The 24,979-nt window shown below is 46.5% G+C and overlaps 7 protein-coding genes and 1 long non-coding RNA gene across 15 annotated transcripts; 3 read left to right on the forward strand and 5 right to left on the reverse strand.

Moving 5' to 3' along the window:
• Positions 1–12: 12 nt before the first annotated feature.
• On the reverse strand, positions 13–1,161 carry LOC138928115 (vitamin K-dependent protein C-like). The gene is made up of 4 exons (XM_070284516.1): positions 764–1,161; positions 657–705; positions 468–601; positions 13–398 (listed from the first exon to the last, which is right to left on the reverse strand). The coding sequence occupies exons 1-4, from the start codon at positions 864–866 to the stop codon at positions 22–24; spliced, it is 663 nt and encodes a 220-aa protein (XP_070140617.1). The 5' UTR covers positions 867–1,161; the 3' UTR covers positions 13–21.
• Positions 1,162–2,829: 1,668 nt separating this feature from the next.
• On the reverse strand, positions 2,830–3,901 carry LOC138928113 (serine protease grass-like). The gene is made up of 4 exons (XM_070284511.1): positions 3,691–3,901; positions 3,591–3,636; positions 3,383–3,528; positions 2,830–3,326 (listed from the first exon to the last, which is right to left on the reverse strand). The coding sequence occupies exons 1-4, from the start codon at positions 3,893–3,895 to the stop codon at positions 2,911–2,913; spliced, it is 813 nt and encodes a 270-aa protein (XP_070140612.1). The 5' UTR covers positions 3,896–3,901; the 3' UTR covers positions 2,830–2,910.
• A 225-nt stretch (positions 3,902–4,126) lies between these two features.
• On the reverse strand, positions 4,127–10,033 carry Nup214 (nuclear pore complex protein Nup214). The gene is made up of 8 exons (XM_017182988.3): positions 9,899–10,033; positions 9,594–9,732; positions 7,759–9,530; positions 7,516–7,697; positions 7,108–7,449; positions 5,939–7,050; positions 4,313–5,873; positions 4,127–4,254 (listed from the first exon to the last, which is right to left on the reverse strand). Exons 1-8 carry the CDS (start codon positions 9,932–9,934, stop codon positions 4,230–4,232), a joined length of 5,169 nt encoding a protein of 1,722 aa, XP_017038477.1. The 5' UTR covers positions 9,935–10,033; the 3' UTR covers positions 4,127–4,229.
• LOC138929677 (uncharacterized) lies at positions 9,415–9,784 on the forward strand. The gene is made up of 2 exons (XR_011445916.1): positions 9,415–9,548; positions 9,606–9,784. It is a non-coding gene; the product is annotated as an uncharacterized lncRNA (long non-coding RNA).
• Positions 10,034–10,374: 341 nt separating the features above from the next.
• ReepA (Receptor expression enhancing protein A) lies at positions 10,375–17,189 on the forward strand. 8 transcript variants are annotated; one of them, XM_017182956.3, is made up of 9 exons: positions 10,376–10,764; positions 10,824–10,887; positions 12,396–12,468; positions 12,692–12,889; positions 12,966–13,079; positions 15,271–15,548; positions 15,610–15,736; positions 15,808–16,705; positions 16,973–17,189. In XM_017182956.3, the coding sequence occupies exons 2-8, from the start codon at positions 10,856–10,858 to the stop codon at positions 16,699–16,701; spliced, it is 1,716 nt and encodes a 571-aa protein (XP_017038445.1). In that variant the 5' UTR covers positions 10,376–10,764; positions 10,824–10,855; the 3' UTR covers positions 16,702–16,705; positions 16,973–17,189. The 8 variants fall into 8 exon arrangements, with proteins under 8 accessions (XP_070145267.1, XP_070145269.1, XP_070145268.1 ...); XM_070289166.1 differs by having other exon boundaries at positions 10,375–10,764; positions 15,808–17,189; XM_070289168.1 differs by having other exon boundaries at positions 10,375–10,764; positions 15,811–17,189.
• A 306-nt stretch (positions 17,190–17,495) lies between these two features.
• On the reverse strand, positions 17,496–19,189 carry LOC108086118 (uridine phosphorylase 1). The gene is made up of 4 exons (XM_017182965.3): positions 19,029–19,189; positions 18,764–18,966; positions 17,884–18,567; positions 17,496–17,824 (listed from the first exon to the last, which is right to left on the reverse strand). Exons 1-4 carry the CDS (start codon positions 19,090–19,092, stop codon positions 17,606–17,608), a joined length of 1,170 nt encoding a protein of 389 aa, XP_017038454.1. The 5' UTR covers positions 19,093–19,189; the 3' UTR covers positions 17,496–17,605.
• Positions 19,190–21,840: 2,651 nt separating this feature from the next.
• On the reverse strand, positions 21,841–22,851 carry CNBP (CCHC-type zinc finger nucleic acid binding protein). The gene has a single exon (XM_017183005.3). The coding sequence runs from the start codon at positions 22,515–22,517 to the stop codon at positions 22,032–22,034; it is 486 nt and encodes a 161-aa protein (XP_017038494.1). The 5' UTR covers positions 22,518–22,851; the 3' UTR covers positions 21,841–22,031.
• A 726-nt stretch (positions 22,852–23,577) lies between these two features.
• Positions 23,578–24,933, forward strand: LOC108086162 (PRADC1-like protein). The gene is made up of 2 exons (XM_017183023.3): positions 23,578–24,030; positions 24,439–24,933. The coding sequence occupies exons 1-2, from the start codon at positions 23,735–23,737 to the stop codon at positions 24,731–24,733; spliced, it is 591 nt and encodes a 196-aa protein (XP_017038512.1). The 5' UTR covers positions 23,578–23,734; the 3' UTR covers positions 24,734–24,933.
• The last annotated feature ends 46 nt before the right edge of the window (positions 24,934–24,979 follow it).

Genomic DNA, 24,979 nt, shown 5'->3' on the forward strand with positions numbered 1-24,979 from the left:
TCATAGTCGCTGGTGTAGCCTTCATTCATTCGTTACTATGCCAGCAATCCAATTCGTGTATTCCAAGACATTTGTGAGTATGATCAGGCCATTCAATGAATAACTCACGATTCCAACTAGAACGAACTTATCCTTGTCAGAATATACCGTCTTTATACCCATTATGTCTCCAGCCTGGCCATATTTTATCTCCTTTTCTTTCTCAGGCTCTTCGATGCATAGTTGATCCTGTTCCATTTCGGTTTCGATTCTGGTGGAACACTCACTGGAATTGATAAGATGAACCTTCAGTGAAGTGGCATTAGATGCCCTGGAGTCGAAGATGGTAAAATTCGTAGAGTTTGCTGCTCGCTGACGGTGCCTTGCCTGCAGGAGCATACATATTGGTTTCCGTTTGCCTGTAGGGGTTACATATGTACATAGTTAGTGGCAGAGAAAAGGTATTACAGGAAACTGACAAAAGTTACCTGAAAGGGACGGCGGCCTGGCCAGCTTAAGCAGGGCTATATCATGGTTGTGGTCACCTGAAAAGTCTGGATGCTTAATGATCGATTCGACTGGCACTTCTTCATAAACAATATCTTCACTTATTGAGACCACCCTATATATAAAAAAAACAATTATTTTCTATACAAAATCATTACGAAAACACTTACAAAGAGCCCGCATCTGAGGGCAAGTCTTTAGCAGTTGTAAGGACATAACCTGGAAATTATAAAGAAGATAGAATCATAAAGCAGAGGGATACGTGCAAAGTACATACGATCTGTGATCATCACTCCTTTTCCTGGGATTTTGCCTCCATAGATGTGTACCACCATGTTTAATGATATATCGTCGCCACCGCACTCATCGTACAAAAACATTGCCTGTCTGGGAGTTGGAGTTGGCGATGGAATCGTGGCGTCAAACGAGGGATTAGTATATAGATATTGCTTAATATTCCCATCAATCCAGTTAGCATAGCTTGAGACATCGGTGTAGATTCCCACTCCTCTGCAATTTCTTATACCAAAGCTAACAATAGCCAACTGTATCTTGAGTTTATCACCATTTACAGTTACATTTTTTGTCAGGGGACCACCAGAATCACCCCCGCAGGTGTCTCCATACCAGGATCCAACACAGAGCTGGTTCGAGGTGAGTGTATGATCGCGAAGAAGACGGTCGCACAACCTGCGATCTTTGCGATAGAGTCTGACTTTCTGAAGAAGTTCGCTTTCTTTTTCTAACTCTGTTAAACCCCAGCCATAGGCGTCGAATGTGCGGAAGTTATCCACTCTGCTCTTTAGCGAAGGATCCAGGGAAATACAGATGGGATATACATCAACTGCGAACAGAAAAACTAAGAAAGCGAGCATTGGCGATCAACTAGACAACACTTACAGCCAAACCGAATATCTTGCGATAGTTTAAGCAGGCCAATATCGTGTTCCATGTTTCTTCTTGAGTATCCATGATGAATCAGCCCCCGGATGACTCCATACTCTTGAGTTGGGCTCGTTTTGTTATAAGCTCCCAACATCACAATTCTGAAAATCAAAATATTTATTATGCAAGTCTGAAATAGTATGCTTTAAGTGTGCTTACAAGTTGTTTTGACCCTCAATGCAATGGGCTGCGGTCAACACAAAGCCTAAAAGTATAAAAAAAAAGCGAATTAATTATGTTATCTACATTGAGCGAGGTTTCATTGGAAATATATTAATACATACGTCTGTGGATTACAGTGCCGCCACACAGAAACCTTTTTGTATTAAATATGGCAGCCATCCACGCAGCAGCCTCCCATTCGGCGTTGTCGCCATTTATGATCCTTGAAACTAAAGAACTTATGCAATCGTCCTCCAGCATTTGACCAGCGCTCCTTTGAATCAGAAGCACGGAGATAAAAGTCGTCCATAAGAACACTTGCATCGTACGAACTAATGAAAGTAACTGAATCAACCAGCGGGAGAATGAAATGAGCGAAGAAAGTACTAAATCCGCTTATCAGCAGTTTGCCGAGAATTGATTTCAGACCTCCGACACTTTTGCTTACTTATGTTTAAGTCATTTTTTAAATGATTTCCACGAAATTTCTCGAATTTAATTTATGTATAATCAATATGAATTTTGTATATATAATATATACATATAAGAATATTTAATGGATCCGTAAGCTGTAAAACAGATTTACGATCTCTTTTAGGTAACTTATCTCCTTAAAATAATTTGAAAATATTTGTTTTAAGACTCAAATTTATGTCGTTGTCGTCGTTAATATTATACACATTTATTTTTAAATAAAACATAGATATATCTATTTAATTATGGAAAAAGTCCCTGCCATATACTCAATTAGATATTCTTGGAACTCGTCTTATTCGATGCTCAAATAAATTTGGAGCTTTGAACAGCCTTGTGAAGAGCACTAGGACCCTAAGCCACAGCTCACGGATACTGAATGGAAAAATCTAAACTAGGTGACTTCTCCAAACTGTCGTTAGAGCTATACTTACAGTTTGGGCATTAGGACATAAAAATGTCAGTATCTTAAAGCTCTTAACTCTCTCATGGAATACAACGTTGTCGTTTGCCGTTTATCCTATAAGTTTGATGCAGGCCAGAGCTCAACTTGTACTTTTTATAGATCAAATTCTGGACATGGATCCGCAGGTAATTCTAATTTTTGTCTGACAATTCGGAACTTCTTTGCTTATCGGTTTTACGGAATATGTTCCAATAGTTGTGTGCCATCATTAAGTTTGCAAAGAGCAGCCCAAACTCTAGAACCGCTCGAGAAATCGAATACTTATACACTTTTAATTATTTGCTTCGTTATTTTTTTATTATTTTTTTTTTTAAAGCCTCAATATTATAAGAATATTGTGTCCAAGTTTTACATCGATCATAGCAAAATTGACAAACTTATGGAGAGTTCAACGAAGCCGATTTAACATTCCTTTCAATCCAGTTAGCATAGCTTGAGACATCGGTGTAGATTCGCTCTCCATCGCATCTCATTTTGCCAAAGATATGAATCCCTAATTGTACCTGGACTTGTTCGCCCTTTACAGTTACTTTTTTTGTCAGGGGACCACCAGAATCACCCCCGCAGGTGTCTCTGTCCAAGGATCCAATACAGAGCTGGTTCGAGGTGAGTGGACGGCGAAGGAAATTGTCGCACGTCGTGTGATCTAGGCGATAGAGTCTGACTTTCCGAAGAAGTTGGCTTTCTCGTTCCATCTCTGTTGAACCCCAGTCATAGGCGTCAAATTTCTGGATGATCTCCACTCTGCTCTTCATCTCAGGATCCAGGGAAATACAGATGGGATATACATCAACTGCGGAGAGAAAAACTAAGAAAGCGAGCATTGACGATCAAGCAGTCAACACTTACTGCCAAACTGAATATCTTGCGATAGTTTAAGCAGGCCAATATCGTGTTCCATGTTTCTTTTTGAGTATCCACGATAAATCACCCCCTTGATGGCATTATACTCTTGAGTTGGGTTCGATTTGTTATAAGCTCCCAACTTCACAAATCTGAAAAAAACAATATAATTAGTATGCTTTCTAAAATCTATACATAGTATAAGTATGCTTACAAGTGGCTTTGATCCTCAATGCAATGAGCGGCGGTCAACACAAAGCCTAAAAGTATATCTATATCAAGCACGGTTTCCCAGGGAATGTGTAAATACATACGTCTGTGGATCACAGTGCCGCCACACAAAAATGATTCATTATTGAATATGGCAGCCATCCATGGAGCAGCCTCCGATTCGGCGTCTGCACCATAATGGAGCCATGATCTAATTCCAGAAGTTCCGCATTGGTCCACTAGCATTCGACCAGCGCTCCTTTGAATTAGGAGCACGGAGATCAAAGTCGTCCATAAGAACACCTGCATCGTACGAACTAGTGAAAGTAACTGAATCAGCGGGAGAATGAGATGAGCGAAGAAAGTACTAAATCCGCTTATCAGCAGTTTTCCAAGAATTGATTTCAGACCTCATTAATGTTTAAACCATGTTTTCTACGAAATTCCCGGAATTTAATTGACGTAGTCGTTTTATTATACATAAATTTATCAATTCATGTTCAAACCTAATCGTTCCCACAATAACAAAGACATTGCATATTTTTCTTAATCATTTAATTTAATTTTATATTTTAGTTGAATTTTAAGTAATAAACTTATGGACAAACAAATGTAAGGAATTTCACACAACAAAATCATCAAATCAACGGTAATTCATGAAGCTGGATCTGGAATGACAATGGAGGTCACATAAAGCGGCAGAGCTAAAGAAAATATGCTACTTACCCTCCAAAGGCCGGCTTCTGGGCATTCGAGTTTCCCGTCTGGGCTAGATTCCCAAACGAGAGACCCGATTCCTGACCACCGAGTGTCTCAAAGATATTACCCTCGGTCGGCTTTGGCGCTGCTCCGAATGCGGGTGGCGAGGCTACAGGATTGGCGCCGCCGCCACCGCCAAAGCCACCGAAGCCCTTGGGACTGCCAAATGTGGGTGCTCCGCCAAAGGTGGGACCTGCTCCGAAAGCTGGCGATCCGCCAAACACAGGCTTGGCTCCAAATCCACCTGGAGCCGCCGGCTGCTGCGGCGGCGATTGCGGCGATCCAAAGCCCGACTGGGCCACTGAGCCAGCGGCACCGCCTTGGCCAAATCCAAAGCCTCCCGAGGCTGGTGATGACTGCGAAAAGGAGCCAAAGCCACCGCTGCTGGTGGTGGTGCCACCACCAAAGATCGATCCGCCTGAAGCTGCCGGTCCTGTCGAGGGTGCCGGTGAGCCGAAGATTGAGCCTCCGCCACCGCCGCCAAAGGCAGACGGTTGCGACTGCTGCGGTGAACCAACCGGATTGGAGAATAAATTGCCACCAGATGCCGGAGATGCTGCCTGAGACGACTGGCCAAAGACACTTTGACCAAAGATCGAAGTACCAGCTCCCGGAGCGGGTGCACTCACCGGACTTTGTGGATTACTCCCACCGAAAATAGAGCTTGAACCAAACGGTGAACTGCCTGCTCCGCCAAAAATGGAGCCTCCACCACCGGATGCAGCGGTGGCGGCGGGCGCCGCTTGGCCAAAGCCACTTGGCTTTAGGGCCTGGCCAAAGATGTTGCCGCCGGAAGCAGCTGCTCCAGTTTGAGGACTGCCAAATGGCGCCGGATTGCTGATGGCCGCCGAAGCAAAGAGGCCTGTTGGTGGCAGAGAAGCAACAGCAGCAGGCGGAGCAGGAGTAGCTCCAAAAACGCTGGCCTCCGGCTTGGGTACACTGCCGAAGATGTTGCCAGTCGGTGCGGCGGGTGAAGTTCCAGTTGCGGGCGCGGAAGCAGGAGCGATGCTTGTTGCTGTCACCGCTGCCTGAAAAGGGCTGCCGGCCGCTGCTGTTGTGGCTACTCCAAAACCTCCTCCAAAGACAGAAGTAGGGGCGTTGCTTGCTATGGATGTGGCGGGCGAAGAGGTGGACCCTGCACTCAGGCTACTGAAGGCATTCGAGAAGGAGAAGGTGCTTCCCGGCACAGGTGTAGCAGAGGCAGTTGTGGCTTGTGGAACCGATGCTACGGGTGGTGCTGCCGGACTTGCTGCTGGTGCTGTTGGAGCTGCTGCGGGGGCTGTTGGAGCAACTGCGGCGGCTGTCGAAGTAACCGTTGCTGTTGTTGGCACAGCCAATGGATCAGTGGTCTTTACAGCTGCAGTTGTTGTGATGGGTTCAGCTTTAGAGGATGCCTCTGTTCCAGCAGTGTTCACTGCGGGTGTAATGCTGGCAAAGAGTCCCTTTGCGGCGTCGGTAGTTGCACTGGCAAAGGAGAAACTGCCAGAAGATGAGCCACCAAAGAGACTAGCTGGCTTCTGGCTGAAATCTGCAAAAGAGAAATTCACTCTTAGACTTCGTTTCAAGTTGAAAAATGTGATTACAAGAACTAACCGCTTGCCGTTTCCTTAGTGTTTGGCTTGCAAATATTAACAGAGCCAAAGAGGCCGCCTCCAATGGGATCCGAAGTACTGGTTGATGCTGGAGAAGACACAGTGGCTCCTGGAGCCGGAATTGGCTTACTGCTGACCACTGTAGTCTCTGTAGCAACTGGCTTCGTCGCGAACATGCCGAATGGAGCAGCTGGCGTTGAGGTCGTAGATGCCACAACTGTGACTGGAGAAGCATCCGGTTTTGGGGCAACAGATCCACCAAAGCCCAGCGAAGATCCAAGACCACCGAAGCTAAAAGCTGAGGAACTGGCAGCACCGCCGCTCACGGCAGCGCCAGCTCCCTTAAAACCACCAAAATCAAAGGACTTGGTGGTGGTCTCCGCCTTTGGAGTTTGTACTGGCTCGGGGGCAGCGGTAACAGAAGCTGGCTCCTTTGGCTTGCCAGTCTCTGGGGCCGGCTCCGGGGCCTTTCCAAATCCGGGTAGGAGGTTAATTTTAGACCCTGGAGCCACATCCGTCGCAGCTGCTGTTGGTTTTGGGGCGCCACCGAAGGGGAGCGATGTCTTCGATCCGCCACCGAAGCTAAAGCTGGAGCCCAAACCGCCGAAAATTGACGTTCCTGGCTTGGGAGCCTCACCTGCGGTCAAAGTATTTGTCGTCGCTGTTACCGTGGAAGTCTTGGTAAAGGGACTACTCTGACTAAAGGCAAAGGCCGTGGCACTCGGGTTGGGAGCGATGGCATGGATGCCGGGCTTGTCCACCACTGTCGGCTTAGATGGCATCGGTTTTGGTAGTTGCTGCGGAGCTGCTGCGGCGGGAGCTGGTGCAGGCGCGGCTGGAAGGACAGTCGCTGCTGCTGCTTGGGTGTACTTGTTGGCCGTCGTTGGCTTGGCCTCTGCCTTCTTGATCAGCTCCACCTTGCGCTTCGTCTCCAAAATAACCTCCGATTTGAGGCCCACGCGATCCGGTCGCTGCGGACATATGGTATTGATTTTCTGCGCTTGAACCACCCTACGTATCTGGTCCAACTTTTCCTGTGTCAGTTTGCTGGCATTGGAATCCACGGCCTGGCTCAGGGTCATGGATAAAATAGATTCGGTCAGAGTGTCCACGCTGCAGGGAAACCAGTAGTTAGGCAAGAGCTTAAAGTGGGGGATTTGCAATACTCACGCTTCCATGGTGCGTGTACGACTCTTCTCCTGGTCGAGCAGAGCCACCTGGAGCAGTCCACGCTCCTTAAGCTTGGCCTTTATCTTGTTCTGCAGTATCCTCTGATCGGAGGCAAAATTCTGGAGCTTGGTCAGACGCTGGTAAATGCCCTCCAGGCAAGGCATATGCAGGCGCGATTTAGAGTTGCGCCGAACAACGTCCTGGAACTGCTCCCACTGCACATCGATATGCTGCTGGGCCAGCACCAGCTGAGCCTCATTGGCGGCCACATAGCTCTGAAGACGGGCCAGCATGCGGCGGCCAGCAGGATCGTATGAGCTCGAGTTCATCAGGCGGGTTATACTAAAAGGATATGGGGGAAAACTTTAATAGAATGTCTTTGGAGTAAACTACAAGTAATAAGCTTACTCCGGCTTCCTGTAGATCTCCAGCTTGCCACGGCACTCTGCCACGATGGCATAGGCCTCGTTAAGACCCTGCCGCAGACCCTGCACATCCAACTCGAACTCCACGTCCTTGGCCTGCTCATTCAACTCCTGTAGATCATCCAAACGCTTGGCGTACACCTTCAGAGCCGAGGGCGTGGCAATCTGTGAGGGATCGTGAAAATATAGTACTTATTAAATGAGGGGAAATAAAATTATATATTACCGTGCTTAGCAGCTGCTTAGTCCGATCTTTCTGCTTTTGAATATCCGCATTAAAACCCTCAATTTGCAGGGCAATCATATCCCTGATGATGGGCTCGGTGTCGTCTAGTTTTAGGGTATCCGCTGCTGCTGCTGGCTGAGCAGGAGGAGCTGCTGCTGTCGGAGCAACTGGCTTACTGGGCACTGGCGTGAATGTCGGCGGAACAGTGTACAGTGGCTTATTTAAGAGAGTCCCAGCACCGGCACTAGGTGCTGCAGTTGTTGTTACTTCTGGAGCTGCGGGGCGTGGCACTACTAGACCTGAAGAGGATTTACTCAAGGCCATGCCAGGAGCGGAAAACATGGAACCGACTGAAGCAGTCGACGATGGAGCACCAAATCCTCCAAAACCTGCGGCGCCGGGCTTTGCTGCTGTGACCGTCGGGGCAGCAAAGGAGAGTGGTTCTGGCGCCGGAGCTGCACCAAAGGTTAGCTGCGAGCCAGGACCTGTTTTGGCTGCCGGACTGGCAAAGGAAAACATCGGTAATGGCTTGTCCTTGGCCGGAGCCGGCGTCGATGTAACCGTATTTGGACTGAAAGCGAAGGAGAAGTCCGAGGAAGCACCGACAACTGGTGTTTTGGACGGCGGACTTGCCGTTTCCGTCGTCGTCGTCGGCTGCTGCACTTGCTCTTCCTGCTCCTCATCGCTGGCTGGCAGCAGCGTGTTGAGTGCTCGAAACTGACCAGAAGTGTCCGCCACCGGTGGGGGAGGCGAACAGACAGACACGGCTCCCGGCAACAGATTCAAAAAGTCAAAGGACAGTAGGGCTCCGTCCGAGCCCAACACGTGCACCATTGGCATCGTCTGGAGCTTTTGTTCGTTTATGACCAGCTGATGCGTTGAGGAGGTGTCATAGACGAAGCCCAGCGGGAAGGTCTCCTCCTGAGTGGACTCGCTAAGCGGCAGCTCAATCCTAGCCTCATCCAGCAGGGTGAACTGCTGCCAAGACGGAGTATCGCCGGCCTCCGTTGTGCCCATAATGCCCACCTCAACGCCATTGGCCGAGGTCACCAGCAGCACGTTCCACTGCGGCACATGGTTGAATAGGAACTGATGATTGCGAGGTCCATTCAAACTGTAGCAAATGTCATAGTAGTTGATGTAGCTGGGGGCAACCGCCTTCGGTGCGTTCAGGATGTACAGGGATGGATTGCAGTCCTCTCCGTGCTGCAGAAATACCACAGCGAACTGAAACGTCGACAGCCACTGGATGGCAATGGTATCAAAGGGGGCGTCGTGGACATTTGGGGGGCACACCAGCGTCTTGGCGGGCGTTAGATCGGGTTTGAACTGCTGCAGCTTGCCGCTGGGAAAGCCCAGAACGATCTGCTTTCCTTTCGGCGACCAGCAGCCACATTTCACCTGCTGGCTCTTGTCCAGCGAATGCATTTCAAAGTTTCCGGCCTCCTTTAAGGCGTACATTCCCAGGGCGCCGTTGCTGAGGACCACCGCCAGGCTGTTGGGCAGCACGGGATTCCACAGAAGCTGCACAGCGTGCACATAGTCCTCCGGCGCCAAGCGAATGCTATAAACCGGACGAATGTCCGGCGTCATAAACGTCGGCACTGCATAGATGCTAAGCAGGCTGGTGCCGTTCTGGGTGTGATTAATGGCCAACAGATTTCCGTCTGCACTGCACGAGATGTAGTTGGGAACGCTGGGCAGGGGGACAAGGCGAGCCTGCGGCTGTTGGCCCGTTGTCTTGGCATTGGCCAGATCCTTCAGAATGATCACTGCGTGGAGGAGCAGGTGTAAGTGAAAAATAAGGGTTAAACAAGAACGGGCTGACTACTTACCCTTCAATTCAGGCTGCGTAGGATTTCCGGCGAAGAGCAAGCCACGGCTGCTGGAGATCGCCAGCAATTTAACATTGCTGCGCGGCTCCCCACATTTTTTGAACGCCACGAATTTGTCATGGAGCTTAAACTGAAAATCCTGCAATTTAACCATGTTTGTTTATAATTAATAAGCTTTTCTGACACCAGAATTCGTGTTTTTAGATTTGTTCACAAATTGTACGGCATGCTTGTTCCCGATCTCTGAGGAATTTTGAATACCTATCTCGCACACGTTTTTAGAAACCTCTTGGATTTATACTAACCTGTGTGTCCTTGCAGGCTGGTGCATTCTGCGCCATTTTCGTTCTTTCTCTTATTATTTATATAAATTCTTTAGTTTTTAACAAATTTTGGCAATTCGAGCCGGCAATGTGGCCGCAAGTCAGAAATAAAAAAAATACCAAAAAGCGGAAAGCGCGGCACCTCTGAAATGTTTGGTAAACTCACCTCAAAAGGAAACTCACCTCAATTTTAATAATTTAATTTAATTTATTATAAAATTATTATTCTAATGGAACAGCTAACAAACAAGACTATAATTGCTGTCATATTTACAGGGTCGTATATATAATTTTAATTGTTTAAATTAAATTGTAAAATTGTAAATTAATGTGACCAACAATGTTTGCAGGTATATTTCGGTTTTGGTATTTTTTCAGTATGCATCAGAACGCGCATTTCATCACATCTCTAGCGCAGCAGTTTTGTTGTTGTTCCTCTGTCTCTGTCCAGCAAACGTTCTTTTTTTTGTTGTCAGCAGCGAACGAAATTAAACAAAAGCGATTTATTCGCGGGCAATGCAGGCACAAATCCCAGCACAAAAAGTGGCCCATTACAAGTGAAAAAATGCACAAAGCCATGTAGATATAGTCGAGCTGTTCGAATCGAAGCTGGCGATGCACACAATTATCCAGTGGCGACGCAACACGGTGCTAAAAATTGCGTAGTCAATTCAAGTTGGAGTCCAAGTCCTCCTCCTCGTCCATTTCTTCTCATGCTTTTCGTTGTTCAATCGCAGTAGCTTACAACAACAACGAATGTGTCAAGTTTATTCAAACTGGCCAGTTTAAATTGTTTGTAAAAAAGCATTTGGAGCACCTCAAATTACACGAGTACTGCAGGAGGGTAGGTAAGATGCAAGGATGAGGGCCTTAAAGGACGATTACTTATTCCTGTACTTTTCCACAGAACAAAGGAACCACAGAGTACAAGTCATCAAAATGATCAGCAGTCTATTTTCGCGGTTGATAATGTAAGTAACTCCTTACTTTACCGTTAACCAATGTAAGCGAACAGAGTGGGAGTGCAAGCGAGAGCGCCGCAGCTGCTGCTGTTTCCGCTGCTGACCCCCAAAAAAACTTTTCAAGCTCGGCCTTCGAATCGAGAAAAAAAAAAACTTGGAAGAGTCACTGCCGCCTCGATTCCTAATTATGTGGGCGTCACGCTTCTGATTCTTTTTTTTTCGCGTTTCGAGTGTATTTCCGTGGTTTCTCGAGCGTGGTTAGCGCTTGACTTTGGTGATTTGCCCGATTGTTTGTTTATTAATCAGCTGTCGCCAAGTACCGTTCACTTGCAGCTGTGTGTGATTGCCGAGTGCGTGTGCATGTGTTTAACCCTCAATTGAACTCCTAATTTGGAGTTTGCTACTTTCTGAGGCCGTCGCTCTCTCTCGCCTTGCCCGATATGGATACCGAACATGTGGCTATATAGCCGGCTATATATTCTCTTTGTGACTCCACGCAAAAGTGGCGGCCTATTGTTGTCAATATTTATAGATCGGGCACGAATTTGCACTTGGCGTTCATATGTTGCATGTCGCAACAGTGTCGGTCGCATTGTTAGAACAGAAAGTAGTCCAAAATATGTTTTTATTTGTAAACATTAAAAATACTATGTGTATTGTTGAAAAATATTTAAATTGAAGACTTATATTCATTAGATATTCTTAAAATATTCAAAAAGAAAAGAAAAAACAACCCCAAAAAGGGATGCTATTCATTTCACCGCGTCTGTGTTAACCCATACCGTGTCTCTGAACTGTGGCGAGCATTCCGCGGTGTAAACAATTGCCGGAGAGGCTACTGCTGCTGGTGCTCTCCGAGACCCAAGCGAGTGTTTATTAATAGACCCCCCGCCAGAGCGTTAGATGGCACACGTCTGTTCTCCGCCAGCACCAGTCTCTGCTCGGCGTTCTAGCGGCCAGGATCGTACTGACTAATTGCCCAGCTGCGGGCAATGCATAGTCGCCGTCGCCATGAGCCGGCCAATCTATCAGCAGGAGCCGCGGGCACAGCCGCTATACTACCACCAGCAGCGGCCAGCTAATCTCCGACGCCTACGTCATCCGCCGGGCATTGTTTACGGGCGCAGCTACTCGCTCGAGGAGGAGCAGCACCTAACGGATGAGGATGTGATACCCGTGTATCCAAAATTTATCTACGCCCAACACCAGCAGCAGCAGCAGGGACGTCGGGCTCCTTATCCTTATCAGCTGGGGGATTCGATGACTTCGCTGGATAGCGATTTCACGGAGAATAATTATTATAACGGTGGCGCGTATATTGTGGAGCAACCGCCACCGCAGGTGCCACCCGCCGCCAAGATGGTTCAGAATCTCAATGCAGTGGGCCGCATTTTGGAGCTACTGCAGCGCTGTCCATTGCCGTGTCTCTCCTTCAACACGACCTGCATCTGTTCGCTGATTGTCATATTTCTAGCCCCGCGTACTTGTGTACAGAGTTTACTGTTTCCCGCTTTCAGATTGTTCTGCGGCACCCTGTATCCGGCCTATGCCTCCTACAAGGCAGTCAGGACCAAGGATGTCAAGGAATATGTGAGTATTCAAGACTTTAAAAATCATGTTAAAAAGGGAAATGTTAAGGGGCTTAATAAATTTATTTTAATTTAATTAATTTTTATTTGATTAACACAATAAAAGTCGAGATTACTCAACTTAGTCAAAAGATAATTTGCCTTAAATTTGTCAGCATTTTTATTAAATTAAATTAAATTTAATTATACACATGATTGTCATAATAACTTTCCCATCCCCTCAGGTCAAATGGATGATGTACTGGATTGTCTTTGCATTTTTCACCTGCATTGAAACATTCACGGACATCTTTGTCTCCTGGATACCCTTCTACTACGAGATTAAGGTGGCCCTCGTCTTTTGGCTCCTCTCCCCGGCCACAAAGGGCAGTTCCACCCTGTATCGCAAGTTCGTGCATCCGATGTTGACGCGCCACGAACAGGTGGGGGCAATATCACACTTGTATATGTATATATCGCTCTTCTGACACGTCTTGGTATGGTTCTCTCTTTGTGCAGGAGATCGATGAGTATGTGAATCAGGCCAAGGAGCGGGGCTATTCGGCAGTTCTGCAGCTGGGCTCCAAGGGAGTCAACTATGCCACCAATGTCCTCATGCAGACGGCCATCAAGGTAATCCCATCCGCACAAGCATCCACCAACAGCCCCCACTGACACACTCACCCACAATATCACACACTCACACACACTCGACTCGCTCAATCGCATTCATTTGGCCATTTTCGATTGCCTCCAGCGTCGTTGCATAAAATGAGCAGCTTCTGCTGTCCCACATATATATATATATACATATATTCGAGATATATTTGCGCAATACGCTCGCGTGCTCATCTTAATCATCGCCAAACTGGTCAGCAGCGAATACCCAGCAGTAGCAGCAGCGGCCAACGGGAGCTCCTCCACATCATCGTCATCATTATCATCAGCATCAGCTCGCTCGCCTTCTTCTCTTCACATTTACTTTTTAATATTATTTAGTTTAAAACGTCTAGAAATGAATGCTCTTTTGTGCCATTTTTGCGTGTGTTTGTTTCGCTTTAGTTTGTAGTGTGTTTCTCTTTGTGTGTAGCCAGATCATCACTATATATACTATATAAACCAGAGGCGATGCACGCCAGAAGATAAATCCAACATGTTGAAATAATGTAATAAAAACAAAAACTGAACAAACCCCCTGCCAGAGATCATCCCGCCCCCCAGCCATCGGTATTCACAATTTGTATGTAAACAATATTGAGATGTGGGCCAAGAGACTTGTGGGATGCAACGTTTAGCCTCTGGATGATGAACTAATGCAGTTCCCACCCATTGATGTAGGTCAAAATAGATGGAGGAGGAATTTGTTGGGAACAACTGAATCAATTTGTAAGAAAGAATGTGAATTAGTCATTGGGATTTCTGGAAAACTTGAGGTTCCTTTCCTTTGTTAATCGGACAAAGACCATTTAGGTGTCTATTTTTGAAGTACATACCTTATTCTGGGTATATATACGAGGTCTTTTATGTTTGTACAAAGAGTGCAGGCTTTTTTACCGGACAAAGACTGTAAAATACAATTCGGGGGAAGAAAATATAAGAACACAATTAAAAAAACTTAAAAATCCCAAATAATCTTGAAAATTAATAATTCTTGGTTTCTATATCTTTATTTAAGGACTTCTTTGTTTAGAATCCCGAAAAATAACTAACTTTGTTGTAGTTTTATGTGCTTAGCAGGCACTCCCTGGCCCCTGGCTTCCCCATTGGAATTCCTTCTCAGTAGCTGCCCAGTTGCACAATTCTAATTCCAATTCCGAGACGGCTCTGTAGGGTAGGGCGGCATACATATAAATATAAATAGATACCGGGGCATATTATGAGACAATTCTCAGGGCGAGTGAGTGTGTGTCGTAGCAATTCATTTCAATTTGAGACTTTTTTGCGTTGCTCTTTTTTAATTAACGTTTTCTTTTCTTCGTTTCTTCACTTATGTTTCTTTGCATTTAACCCACAAATAAACAAAAAATATATCAAACCTATCCAACTAAACGCACCTGCCTGCACCACCGCTCGACTGCCACTAACCCGCTGCCACTAACTGCTGCCTAGACCTTTGCGCTGACCACTGGTCCTCCGGGAAGTGAACAACGCGGCCTCCACAACTCGCATTCGGCAAATGAGCTAACGCGTAACCAGGACATGCTGGACGGCACGGATGAGTGGCTGCCGCGATCTAGTTCCCTTAGCAGCATCTACAGTCACACGGATACGATCTACGAGGCACCGAGACTGGAGTCCAGGCGATTGGTTATTCGCGAAGTGACCGACGAAGAGGATGATGTCCTAAATGATGTACCGATGGGCGATGCCGGGGCAGCTCGACTAAGGGATTTGCCCGTCCGCAAATCGCAGCCCCGTCGTGCAGCCTCAAGCAACACTACTTCCGCAAGAACGACAGGCAAACGCGCTCCAAAAGCAGATGCGATTCGCTCGCGTCGCAAGCTGCGCGAACCCACACCCGATGTGGACGTGGAGAACGATTAAGAAGGACCGATTCAAGATCCAACAAGATACTCAGCGAACGTTCGAATTTCAAACACTCAGCGATATATAAACACTCACAAAACATCTCCATCCTCCTAATCCTGTCGCGTTCTTGGACAGTTTATAGTTCCCTCCCCATACGCACTATAAATATTGCTATGTTTACACCTAAGTTTTACGGTTAGAATGTAGTTCGAGTAAAATTATTTAAATGTCAACTATTGTGCTCTACTCCACGCCACCAACTACCAACCGCGACCCACTATGTGTTCCTGTGAAGGGCGGTGGCAATCTGGTGCAGACCATTAAGCGAAGCTACAGCCTCAGCGATCTGAGCGAGCCGGATATGCATCGTACGCAGGACGAGCTGGACGATGTTATGATGTCATCGATGATGGCTTCATCTGCCGTGGTGATGCGCTCCCCGTCCACAGGTGGCCGTCTGCTGCGACCAAGGAATCAGACACCCGTGGGCAGGTCCGGCAGCGGTACCCGTCATTCCACGGGCATGTACTTTACAGAGGTGGATGTGACTGCCAAAAATGCAGGCGATTTTAAGTGAGTAAAATGATATATGCATATAATATTCTTAATATATGTTCCTTCTCTTCCCTGCCAGCTACAACATTCGCAGCCAGGATGACATCAGTTCCGGCTACTCGAGTGCTGAGCCTGTGAGCGGTCTCAGTCGCACCTCCTCTATGACGAATGCTTCCAAGGGTCGTGTCAAGTCTAAGCGCAATGAGGTAGGCATCCCCTGTATCCCTTCGTTTGCAACTATGTATCTTAATTCGTTTAGAGATTGGTGTTGGTTTAGCAGTTGCTGGAGGAGGAGATGAGGGACGAGGTGTTTATGGAAAACCAGCTGTACTTTCAAGGTGTCCATGGTGGGGAGCATGCCGTTCCCATTGTAAAAGAGCTAAAGATAGTGGAGAGTCAAGAGATGGAAGTGGAGGTAGAAGAGCAGAAAGATGAAAGGGATATGGAAGATGAGGAGGATGATTTCTATGAGGCCTTGCCCTTAATAGAAGAGGAGAAGATCGTAGAAACCAAGCAGGAACTCACAGAGGCAGCTCCTGTATTTGCTCCCATTGAAGAGGAAGAGTTTGTGGATCTGCCCTTTGAAGAATCACCAGAGGAAGCGTCAAGTGAGGTGGTTTCCAACCAAACCAAAGAGCTTTTAAAGCAAGACAAAAACAAAAACCTAAATGAAACTTCAGAAGTCGATGAAGTGAAGGCTTCTCGGCCATTCAAGTCGCATATTCTGCCACCCATCGATCCCTTTGTGCTAGTTCTTAGCGCTTCTGCATCCGCACCAGATCCATTTCTCGTGGAACGACCCCGTCCGATGTCGCCACGTGAAATGCGAGCCACTTTGGAGGAGATCAAGCACAGTTTCCGTGCTCAACTAGAGCCCGAACCACCCGACTCGGCCTCGCCTTCTCCATTAATGCGACCCAAGGCCAATCATGGCAAGGGCCGTGCTCCGGCACCGCCGCTTCCGCCGCCTCTGCCACCTAAAAGGCATTCACTGAGCCCACAGCCGGACACCATCAGCCAGACATCGACGGGCAGCGTGGAGCGCAAGTCAGGTATCGGCCAAATGTTCAAGCATATCAAAGCTAATGTGCTGCGTAACAAAGCTAATCCCAGCCAGCCGCCACCGCCGGAGGATGAGCAGCAGCTGGCGGCCAGAGAGACGCAGATATGATGAAGTAAGCCCAGCAGCCACACGATGCTCGCTCATCATCTCCCAGTGTTATGTTTTGCTCTTACTGCCGGGCGACGTCACCTCCGCCCGCGCCTTAACTTCCATGGCCCCATGACCCAAACAAAATATAAATATGGCATTATCCCCTTTGTACAGTTGCGTTACTAACACTCAGATTAAGGATTTGCAGCATGATCATTGGACTGAAGAATCCTTCTTACCTAACTCTGGTACTAATAAGTTCTCCTTCCTCTTGCTGGACTCATTTCAGGACAAATCCATGTCTGCTAGCTACACTACCTTGCCGCGGACCAGTAGCAGCCGGAAAACGGATAGAATCCAGGGATCGGGCGGAACTGCCAACACCGGACAGGCCAAAACACGGAACAAGTCGGAGAAGTAAAGGGGGCAATCATCGATCTTTAGCCATCCCAGCGATGTGTGGGAATGGTGGATGTTAAGAGTAAATCCATAGAACAAAAACCTCATGTTTTTAGTTTAAATTTTAACTTAATACGGATATATCGATACTGATAGCTATATATGCAGCAGCATGCATTGTGTACTTTGTTTGTGATTATATTAGAGGTCCCAGGGTCTGGTACAACGTCCCTGGCCGATATTGGTACTCATTTCGTGACTAGTTTAGCGTTAAGCGAGTCCTCCTAGCCTAGCCTATCTGCCCAAAGGTTCTCCAAAACAGCTGTACTAACCAAAAAATGAGACGAAACCTATCAAATTGTGTAGCATAAATTCCTAATATCGTAATTGAGCATTAAATAAAACAAGATCTATACCATTGAACTGAATAATAATACATATTTTATATTGGATTAAAGCTATCCGAAAGTCATTGTACGGAATATAGATGTTTCAGTCGAGTCCTGCTGTAAGCCATATCTACTTAAGCTTCCTCCTCCGGTTCGGGAGCCTTTTGAGTGTCTCCAGCTCCACCCTGAGCTACCTTCACTGATCCATTTCGGCCCCCCTCCTCGTCCTCCTCCATCTCCTCAGCTTCATCCGAAGCCTCATCGCTAAAGTATAGAACTTTGCGAATATATCGGGCCACCAACTCCTGCGGTCGCTTTTCCCATTTAATTAAAACCTCGTGCGGAGTTTGTATCTGTAGAGGACTTTCAGTTAGCTCTTGAAGGAAAAAACATTACCTGGTATTATATTCACCTGATCCCCCTTGAGGCGATTCAGGATGGCCACGCAGACAACGGCGCTACGGATGCCAGCTCGACCGGTGAGGGCGGCAAAGGCCAAACTCTCCATTTCAATGTTCTTAATGTCCTGGCTCCGGAGCTGCTCCAAGTAGGCCTTCTTTTGCTCCGGCGTGTACTCACAGAAGGCACCATCCAATCGCGACTGGCCCTCGTAGAAGTCATGAGCACAAAGTGTCTTGCCAATGATGGCCTCGTACCTATCCTTGCAGGGATCGTGGCAGAGCTTGATGTCAAATGCCAAATTCTCGTCCAGTTGGCTGTCATATTTCTCGCCGGAGCCCTGCACTATAATCTCATGGAAGGAATCCAGACGACCGTCAACCGCTTCCGAGGAAATGATCACCGTTCCGGGATCGACGCCAATGCCACCGCAGGTTCCCAGCCGTATAAACACCGGATCTTGGCACTTGGCGTGATACATTATCTTGATGAGCTCGTGCAGCAGGATGGAAATCGAGGGACAGCCGATTCCGTGGCTGACGCAAAGCACTGGACCCACCTTGAACATGGAGAAACGATTGCCCGCCTCCGCCATGTCACGTAGCTGGGTGGCCGCGTTTATCTTAAGGCCGATTTCCTGCATCACATAGTAGGCAAAGTGCTCCATACGCCCCTTTGTCCCTCCCATGCAAACGAACTAGTTTTGGAATTAAGGAATTTTAGAAGGTTGGACTTTTTGAACATAACTTTAAGAAGCTGGCGAATTTATCTAGACAACCCCAAAGATCTTAACAAAATTAATATCTCAAGATATTGTTAAAAATTCTACCGAATCTTTGATCGAACACCTTTAAGCATATAAATGAAAAATATCCTAAAAATCATGCATTTACCCGGACATCTCCGAACACCTTCGGAAAATCAGTGGTCTCTGTATCCAGACCCAAATGATATAGAGTGTCGGGCTTCAGGCACTTGAGGCAGGGATTCAATAAGCCCTTCAGCGAGGACTCCTTGACCTCCACGTCTTTCTTGCAGCCATCCTTGATATGTTGAACCAGCTTGGAGAGCATTTTGCTCTGGGCTTTCACGACGGCTATGGGATGTGGATTACATAACTAGCTCCTTGGTATTTGCTATCGGATTCTTTGTGGTTACCCTTTAGCTGGTTCACTTCGCTGGCCAAACGACATGCACAATCATTACAATTACTTTTGGACATTTTGGTATAACAAAAATTTTGTGCTGCTTTCAAAATGGATTCTGGTTAAAATTAAAAAATTTGAATGAAGATGTCAACATTTAGAAAAGGAAGGTAAATTTGGAAAATTTTCTATTTGGGAGAATTCAGGGTAAATATGATGTATTCCTCAACAAGATCTGGAACTGCCCTCGTAGGCCTGACTAAGCGCTGCGATTACTTTATACGCCATGATCGCGCCGAATTAAACTATAGCGAACGGCAAAAGAGACCAAACCGGCTCGCGTACCACCGAAACCACATCGCCGGGATCCGCTTCTTGCCCATTTCCACTTTCAGCTCCAGACAACTCCGATGCAGCGGCCGGCGGAGAAACCTTCGGCACACATGCGCGCAGCAGCTGATGCGCGAGCGCTGACCTTGACCCTCAATTGGAGAGTCGCGAGGCGCGCGAGAGAGCAGCCGACTTGTTGCCAAGTGCACTCGGCGGAGTTAAAGTTGCGCGCACCCACCCCTCCTCTCTTTCGCACTCTGCGTTATTTTGCCAGCGAGTTTTCACCATTAGTGGCGACTGTACTTCGCAGCAGTAGAGCTGGGAAACTATCGATGGTACTATCGAGGTATCGACTTTTTCCTTTTTTTGAGCCACCATCGATAGTTTTTTATCACTATCGATAGTACGGGACTATTTTTATATCTCTGCTTTGTTGCTAAAATTTAGTAAGAAAAATGCAAACAAATATATATATATATATATATTTTTTTTTTATAATAAAAATGTATTCTAAATTAACTTAAATTGGAGTTGGCGGTGAAAAATATTAACTGAATTTCAAAAGAAAGGGTGCGTCTACGCCACGTCTTCAGAGTCTAAGCGTATGTTTAGCAATGGTAATACAATTTTATTTGTGCAAAGTTGCTTGGATAGAATATTTATGTTAATTACTTAGTCAAAACATATGGCATAATTTTTAAACTCTTGAATAGTATTATAATTCTATTTGAAATTGCTATAACTTTAATTTGCAAAAAGAATCGTAAAAAAACGATACTATCGATAGTATCGAATTTTCGTTTTCAAATCATCGAAAATATCGAATGGTGCCACTATCGATAGTTTCCCAGCTCTACGCAGCAGATATTCACTTAGTGCGCGTGTGTATGTATGCGTAGTTGTACATGAACTGCACGCGGGCAGGAGCGGAAAGAAAGCAGGCAAATATATACATACAGACACACCGCACCGGGGAGAGACAATACAAGCTGATTTCGCCAAGAGCGAGAGAGAGAGGGCGAGTGAGAGCCCCCATCAGCTGCCCGCGCCATGTGTTCGCAGCTGCAATTGTGCCGGTAAACTGGTTGGGAGAGGGAGTGAGATAAAGAGAGTGGTGCCCCCGATCGCTCTCTTCTTTGTCTTGTACTTTTCGCCCGCCCGGTAAAGAAATAACGCATGTCTGGGATTATATTTTTTTTGTCTCAAATCAGCAGCTCCAGCATTTTAATTTACAATTAAAAAACAATCACAGTGATATTTGAATTTTCATTTTCTTCATCGTACGTAGGTTTTCGCATCTTTGTGGTGTGTTCCGAGTTCTGAGTGCCGTTCGTCTTCTTCTTTGTCTACCGCTTAGCTCATCCTCTCCAGCGTTGCGTTGCTTTAATAGTTGTTCTTGTTCTTGGGTGTTATTGTTGCTGTGTGTGTCTACCATTGTTGATGTTCTCCTCTTGTTCTTAGTCTGCTTCTCTGTTCTTGCTTTTTGCGCTGCCCCCTTTCGGCTCTCCTCCTCAGCATTATTGGCTACATGGCTAGCTACCCCGCTCGAGAGATCTTGCCGGGCGATTTGATTGCTTGATGGGTTACTTGGGATGGTGTGGTGGGTGGTGGGGTTGGTGGTTGGTTACATCTTGCCAAGGCTCGCCTCGCCTCGCCGGCAGCAGCTGGATGGAGTCAGAGTAGAGTAGTAACGCGTGGATTCTTCGCCTCTGCTTCTTTGATTTTGTTTTTGATCATTTTTATTTACGATTTTTCTTCCGATTCTATATTATTTTTTTTCTGTGGAACTCCCAATAGGATCAAAATTTTGTTTTCGCTTCTATATAGTAATTTAAGGTAATTGTTTGTATGTTTGTTTTATATAATCTTATATAGTTCATTCCATTCGTTATAATTTTAATTAGTAAATTCAAACACTTTGCAGCATAATCATATATATAATTATAATAAAGTGGTTTGCTTGGTGAATTCTCTTGTTGTTGCTGTGTTGGTGTTGTTGTGGCTTAGTCTCATCTTACAAATTGGGTCGTCGTTTCGTCTTCCTCTCATTCTCCTTCTCCGTCTCATCTTCTTCCTCTTCGTCGGCGTCATCTGCTCTCTCGGCTGCACAGCTGCCGTTGGCTATCGTCGTTGTCTTCTTCTTCTCGCTTTTCGCACCTTCGCGCGCTCCCCGATCCACGATATTCGCCTCCTCGTAGAGCCTCCTTTCTTCCTCCCTTTTCTCTCGTTCGCTGCAGTCTCTAGTTTCCGCTCAGCTTTCTTCGGAAAGTTTCTCACACTTCTCGGGACGTTGATGTTGGCACCGCGCTGCAGGCTCAGCTTTTGGAATCAGAGATGGGATGGTTACTAGCTGGGATTGGGATTGGTAATGATTTTGTAGTTCATGAATTCATGTCTTGTAGATGGTTGAAGTGTATGGACTTGGGTTGGATCGATCCTTGACGTGGGTGTTGCTGCTGCTGTTGCTTTTTCTTCGGCTTCGGTTTCTGCTTAGCTGTTGTTGTTGCTGGGGCTGGCTTATGTGAATGTTGTAGCAAATTGATTTTTCGTTTTTCATTTTTTTTTTTTCATCTTTCTTCTCTTTCATCATCATAATCTTCGTTAACTTGTTCTTCTTCGTGTTGAAATTTTCGCATTCCTCCTTCGATGATTATATATTTTTGGGGGTGGTCCTAGTCGTAGTGGCCTAGTTCCGTCCGCCCTTCTCGTCGCACTCGCGCCTCAAGTGTCCGCTCTTGCCGCAGCCGTAGCAAGTCTTGGAGGTCTCCGGGCAGTTCTTGGAGATGTGTCCGGTGCGGTTGCACTTGTAGCACGACACGTTGGCCGGGCCGCGCTCATTGACCGCCTCGGGGCAGTTGCGCACCCAGTGGCCGGTCTTGTTGCAGCGATAGCAGGTCGGATTGTCCGCCTGGGTGCAGTCCTTCGAGATGTGCCCGATGCCGTTGCAGCGATAGCACCGCTCGGCCTCCTCGGGGCAGGCACGTGCAAAGTGCCCGAACTGGTTGCATTTGTAGCACTTCTCCCGGTTGCGGCGCATGCCGCCGCCATCGCCGCCGCGCATACCGCCACCGCCGCCGCCGCCTCCACCAACGCCAGGTCCGCCGCCGAGACTGCAGTCCCGGGCAAAGTGGCCCGGCCGGTTGCACTTGTAGCACGTGGCAGACATCGACATCTCCGCTTCTTCGCTTTTTCTCGGATCCTCACACAAGACTGAATTCGCTCCTCAACTGCTGCTGCTGCTTCCTCACTTCCTCACACTCACTCGAGCACTACACACTGCTTGCGCTGGATGCGAAAAAACCACACAGACGAACAGGATCTCCGGCAGATTTCCTTCCTCGCCGTATATTTTCGACGCCAAAAGTTAAAATGGCTGCCGAGAGTACCGAGTGGACGGGTATCGAGTACTAGTCAGAGTTGCTTCGGATGCGGATATTTGCAACACTGTTCCTCCACGCGGTGCACATTGGTTTCAGATGCGGCAATATGGAAGTCAAAACGAAAACTGAAAAGCCTGGCTATGTAGTCTGCCCAAGTACTTTGCCACAGCCTACTTTGCTCCATAGAGTCTGAATTTTCATCTTCCAGTTGGTCATTTGCACTTGGGCTTGATAAAGATAAGCGGTATAATATAAGGCGACATACATAACCCAATTCGGGCCGGCTATTTTGGGACTTTTTGCTGACGTAAAACCAGTGTGCCCGTAAGGATGGCATTTTTTGAGACCTTATGGCGCCTATCGATTACTGCGTTAGGGGTACTATCCGGAAATTAAATAACACAGAAGAAATTCAAATTATTTCCAAAATAATGTTTTTTGCAGAAGATTCTTATTTTATCAAAAATATTTTGAAGTTCTTTAAAAGTAATTACAAAAAATCAACCCCATAATCGATTACCGATAGGTCGTTAAGGGTATGCTGTACAAAATGCCGGTAGCTGAAGGGTTGATTTATTATTTACAGCCTAATATTATGCCATGAAAACCAGAATTAAATATATTAAATTTTCATATATTCAAAATAATGTATAAATACCTACATTGGCTTTAAATGGTCAATTTCAGGTATATAATCGATTAGTACATAAGGGGTACTCATAAAAATATATAAAATTTGTTGCTTAATTATTGGGTGTAACATTTATGATTTTTCCGTCATAGAATTTTTATTATTAAATAATCAATTCAATATATTTATCGTTATGCCGTTATCGAGCACTTATTGGCCAATAGAGACGGACCTACCCGATGCTTGGATAGTTTTACAAGTGACGATAGTATCGCCGAGCGGACCCATCTGAAAAAGTGCCATCACTAGCGCCTTAAGAATTAGTTTGTTGTTTTTTTGCACAAAAATATTAACGTTAGTTATGTGTGCGTGGCCAAAATGCTAATTGTTTGGTTAGTGCTTGCCTCCACACTGAGCCGCTGCATCGGAGCCAGCACGACGATCTCGATACCGATCACCACGCAGGACATCATAGCCGGCGACGTGTTTTTTGAAATCATCTCGCCCACGGATTTGGAGTACACTTACCGGCTGCGACCTGCCAAGGATTTCGGCGCTGCTTTCTCGGAGCGACTGGAGGGTGTGCCGCTGGTCCTCACAGATCCGCCGGGCGCCTGCCAGAAGATACGGAACGCCCGCGATCTTAATGGCGGCGTCGCGCTCATCGATCGAGGGTGAGAACTGGCTATAGATTCGCCCCCCTTATAGGGCTTATCTTTGGGGGTGGGAAGTCTAAGAGGTAGTGCCTATATATAGCTATATACCCACTATCAGTAGGTAATACCTTACCTATACCAAAAGGCAAGGCTATTTGTATCACCCATGGAAATATTTTGATTTCCGTCAAGTTCAGCGCTTTTAATACCTAATATTATCATATTATCAGGCTGTCACAATCAAGTTACGTGCGTGAGGGTTCTCGAGTGACCGAGTGACCGGGATTTCTGGTTCGTCAAAAAATGAAGTTCCCTAGTTGTTTCAATACAGATTTCTTATGTTGGAGGACTTCGTGTTATCACGAACTAAGACACACCCATATCTGCTTACCTGTGACCTTATCTTAATGGTTGTCTTCTTTTTAGGGAGTGCTCCTTCCTTACCAAGACGCTCCATGCTGAGGCTGCGGGCGCATTGGGCGCCATCGTTACCGAGTACAATCCCAGCTCGCCGGAGTTTGAGCACTACATTGAGATGATACATGACAACACATACCGTGATGCCAATATACCGGCAGGTTTTCTGCTCGGCAAGAACGGTGTCATCATCCGGTCGACGCTGCAGCGACTGAAACGGGTTCAAGCCTTAATCAACATACCCGTCAATCTCACCTTCACCCCGCCCTCCAAGATCAACCATCCGCCATGGCTGGGCTGGTGACAAGGATGAGCACCGCGCATGTGGGACCTATGTGGACGAGGCACATTCGATTTGAAACCAAAGTGCATAATTGTATTTAGAACAAGCAATCGATACAGCAACTGAGACTAATCCTTAGAGTAACAATAAGTAGCTAATTTAGTAGACAAAAGCCATCAAATGTAAATAAATTGCTAAGCAGCCAGCCAGCCAGTCAGTCAGTTCGCAAGATTGTAAGCTAGACAAATACTATAATAGTTTATTATT

This window comes from Drosophila kikkawai, chromosome 2L (assembly GCF_030179895.1).
Source record: "Drosophila kikkawai strain 14028-0561.14 chromosome 2L, DkikHiC1v2, whole genome shotgun sequence".
NCBI classification, from domain to species: Eukaryota; Metazoa; Arthropoda; class Insecta; order Diptera; family Drosophilidae; genus Drosophila; species Drosophila kikkawai.

Excerpts from the sequence above, each read along its gene's own strand:
- LOC138928115 (XM_070284516.1), bottom strand. The coding sequence starts at position 866 with ATGTTTTTGTACGATGAGTGCGGTGGCGACGATATATCATTAAACATG. Across the intron at positions 602-656 it reads CCCTCAGATGCGGGCTCTTT|GGTGGTCTCAATAAGTGAAG; the intron begins GTAAGTGTTTTC and ends TTTTATATATAG. Across the intron at positions 399-467 it reads CAGGCCGCCGTCCCTTTCAG|GCAAACGGAAACCAATATGT; the intron begins GTAACTTTTGTC and ends TAACCCCTACAG.
- LOC138928113 (XM_070284511.1), bottom strand. The coding sequence starts at position 3,895 with ATGCAGGTGTTCTTATGGACGACTTTGATCTCCGTGCTCCTAATTCAA. Across the intron at positions 3,637-3,690 it reads CGGCACTGTGATCCACAGAC|GCTTTGTGTTGACCGCCGCT; the intron begins GTATGTATTTAC and ends ATATACTTTTAG. Across the intron at positions 3,327-3,382 it reads GCAAGATATTCAGTTTGGCA|TTGATGTATATCCCATCTGT; the intron begins GTAAGTGTTGAC and ends TTCTCTCCGCAG.
- Nup214 (XM_017182988.3), bottom strand. The coding sequence starts at position 9,934 with ATGGCGCAGAATGCACCAGCCTGCAAGGACACACAG. Across the intron at positions 5,874-5,938 it reads CACTAAGGAAACGGCAAGCG|ATTTCAGCCAGAAGCCAGCT; the intron begins GTTAGTTCTTGT and ends TCTCTTTTGCAG. Across the intron at positions 4,255-4,312 it reads CAGAAGCCGGCCTTTGGAGG|ATCCAGCTTCATGAATTACC; the intron begins GTAAGTAGCATA and ends TTGTCATTCCAG.
- ReepA (XM_070289166.1), top strand. The coding sequence starts at position 10,856 with ATGATCAGCAGTCTATTTTCGCGGTTGATAAT. Across the intron at positions 10,888-12,395 it reads CTATTTTCGCGGTTGATAAT|ATTGTTCTGCGGCACCCTGT; the intron begins GTAAGTAACTCC and ends TCCCGCTTTCAG. Across the intron at positions 12,890-12,965 it reads TGTTGACGCGCCACGAACAG|GAGATCGATGAGTATGTGAA; the intron begins GTGGGGGCAATA and ends CTCTTTGTGCAG.
- LOC108086118 (XM_017182965.3), bottom strand. The coding sequence starts at position 19,092 with ATGTCCAAAAGTAATTGTAATGATTGTGCATGTCGTTTGGCCAGCGAA. Across the intron at positions 18,967-19,028 it reads CGAAGTGAACCAGCTAAAGG|CCGTCGTGAAAGCCCAGAGC; the intron begins GTAACCACAAAG and ends CACATCCCATAG. Across the intron at positions 17,825-17,883 it reads ATCGCCTCAAGGGGGATCAG|ATACAAACTCCGCACGAGGT; the intron begins GTGAATATAATA and ends AGTCCTCTACAG.
- CNBP (XM_017183005.3), bottom strand. The coding sequence starts at position 22,517 with ATGTCGATGTCTGCCACGTGCTACAAGTGCAACCGGCCGGGCCACTTT.
- LOC108086162 (XM_017183023.3), top strand. The coding sequence starts at position 23,735 with ATGCTAATTGTTTGGTTAGTGCTTGCCTCCACACTGAGCCGCTGCATC. Across the intron at positions 24,031-24,438 it reads GTCGCGCTCATCGATCGAGG|GGAGTGCTCCTTCCTTACCA; the intron begins GTGAGAACTGGC and ends TCTTCTTTTTAG.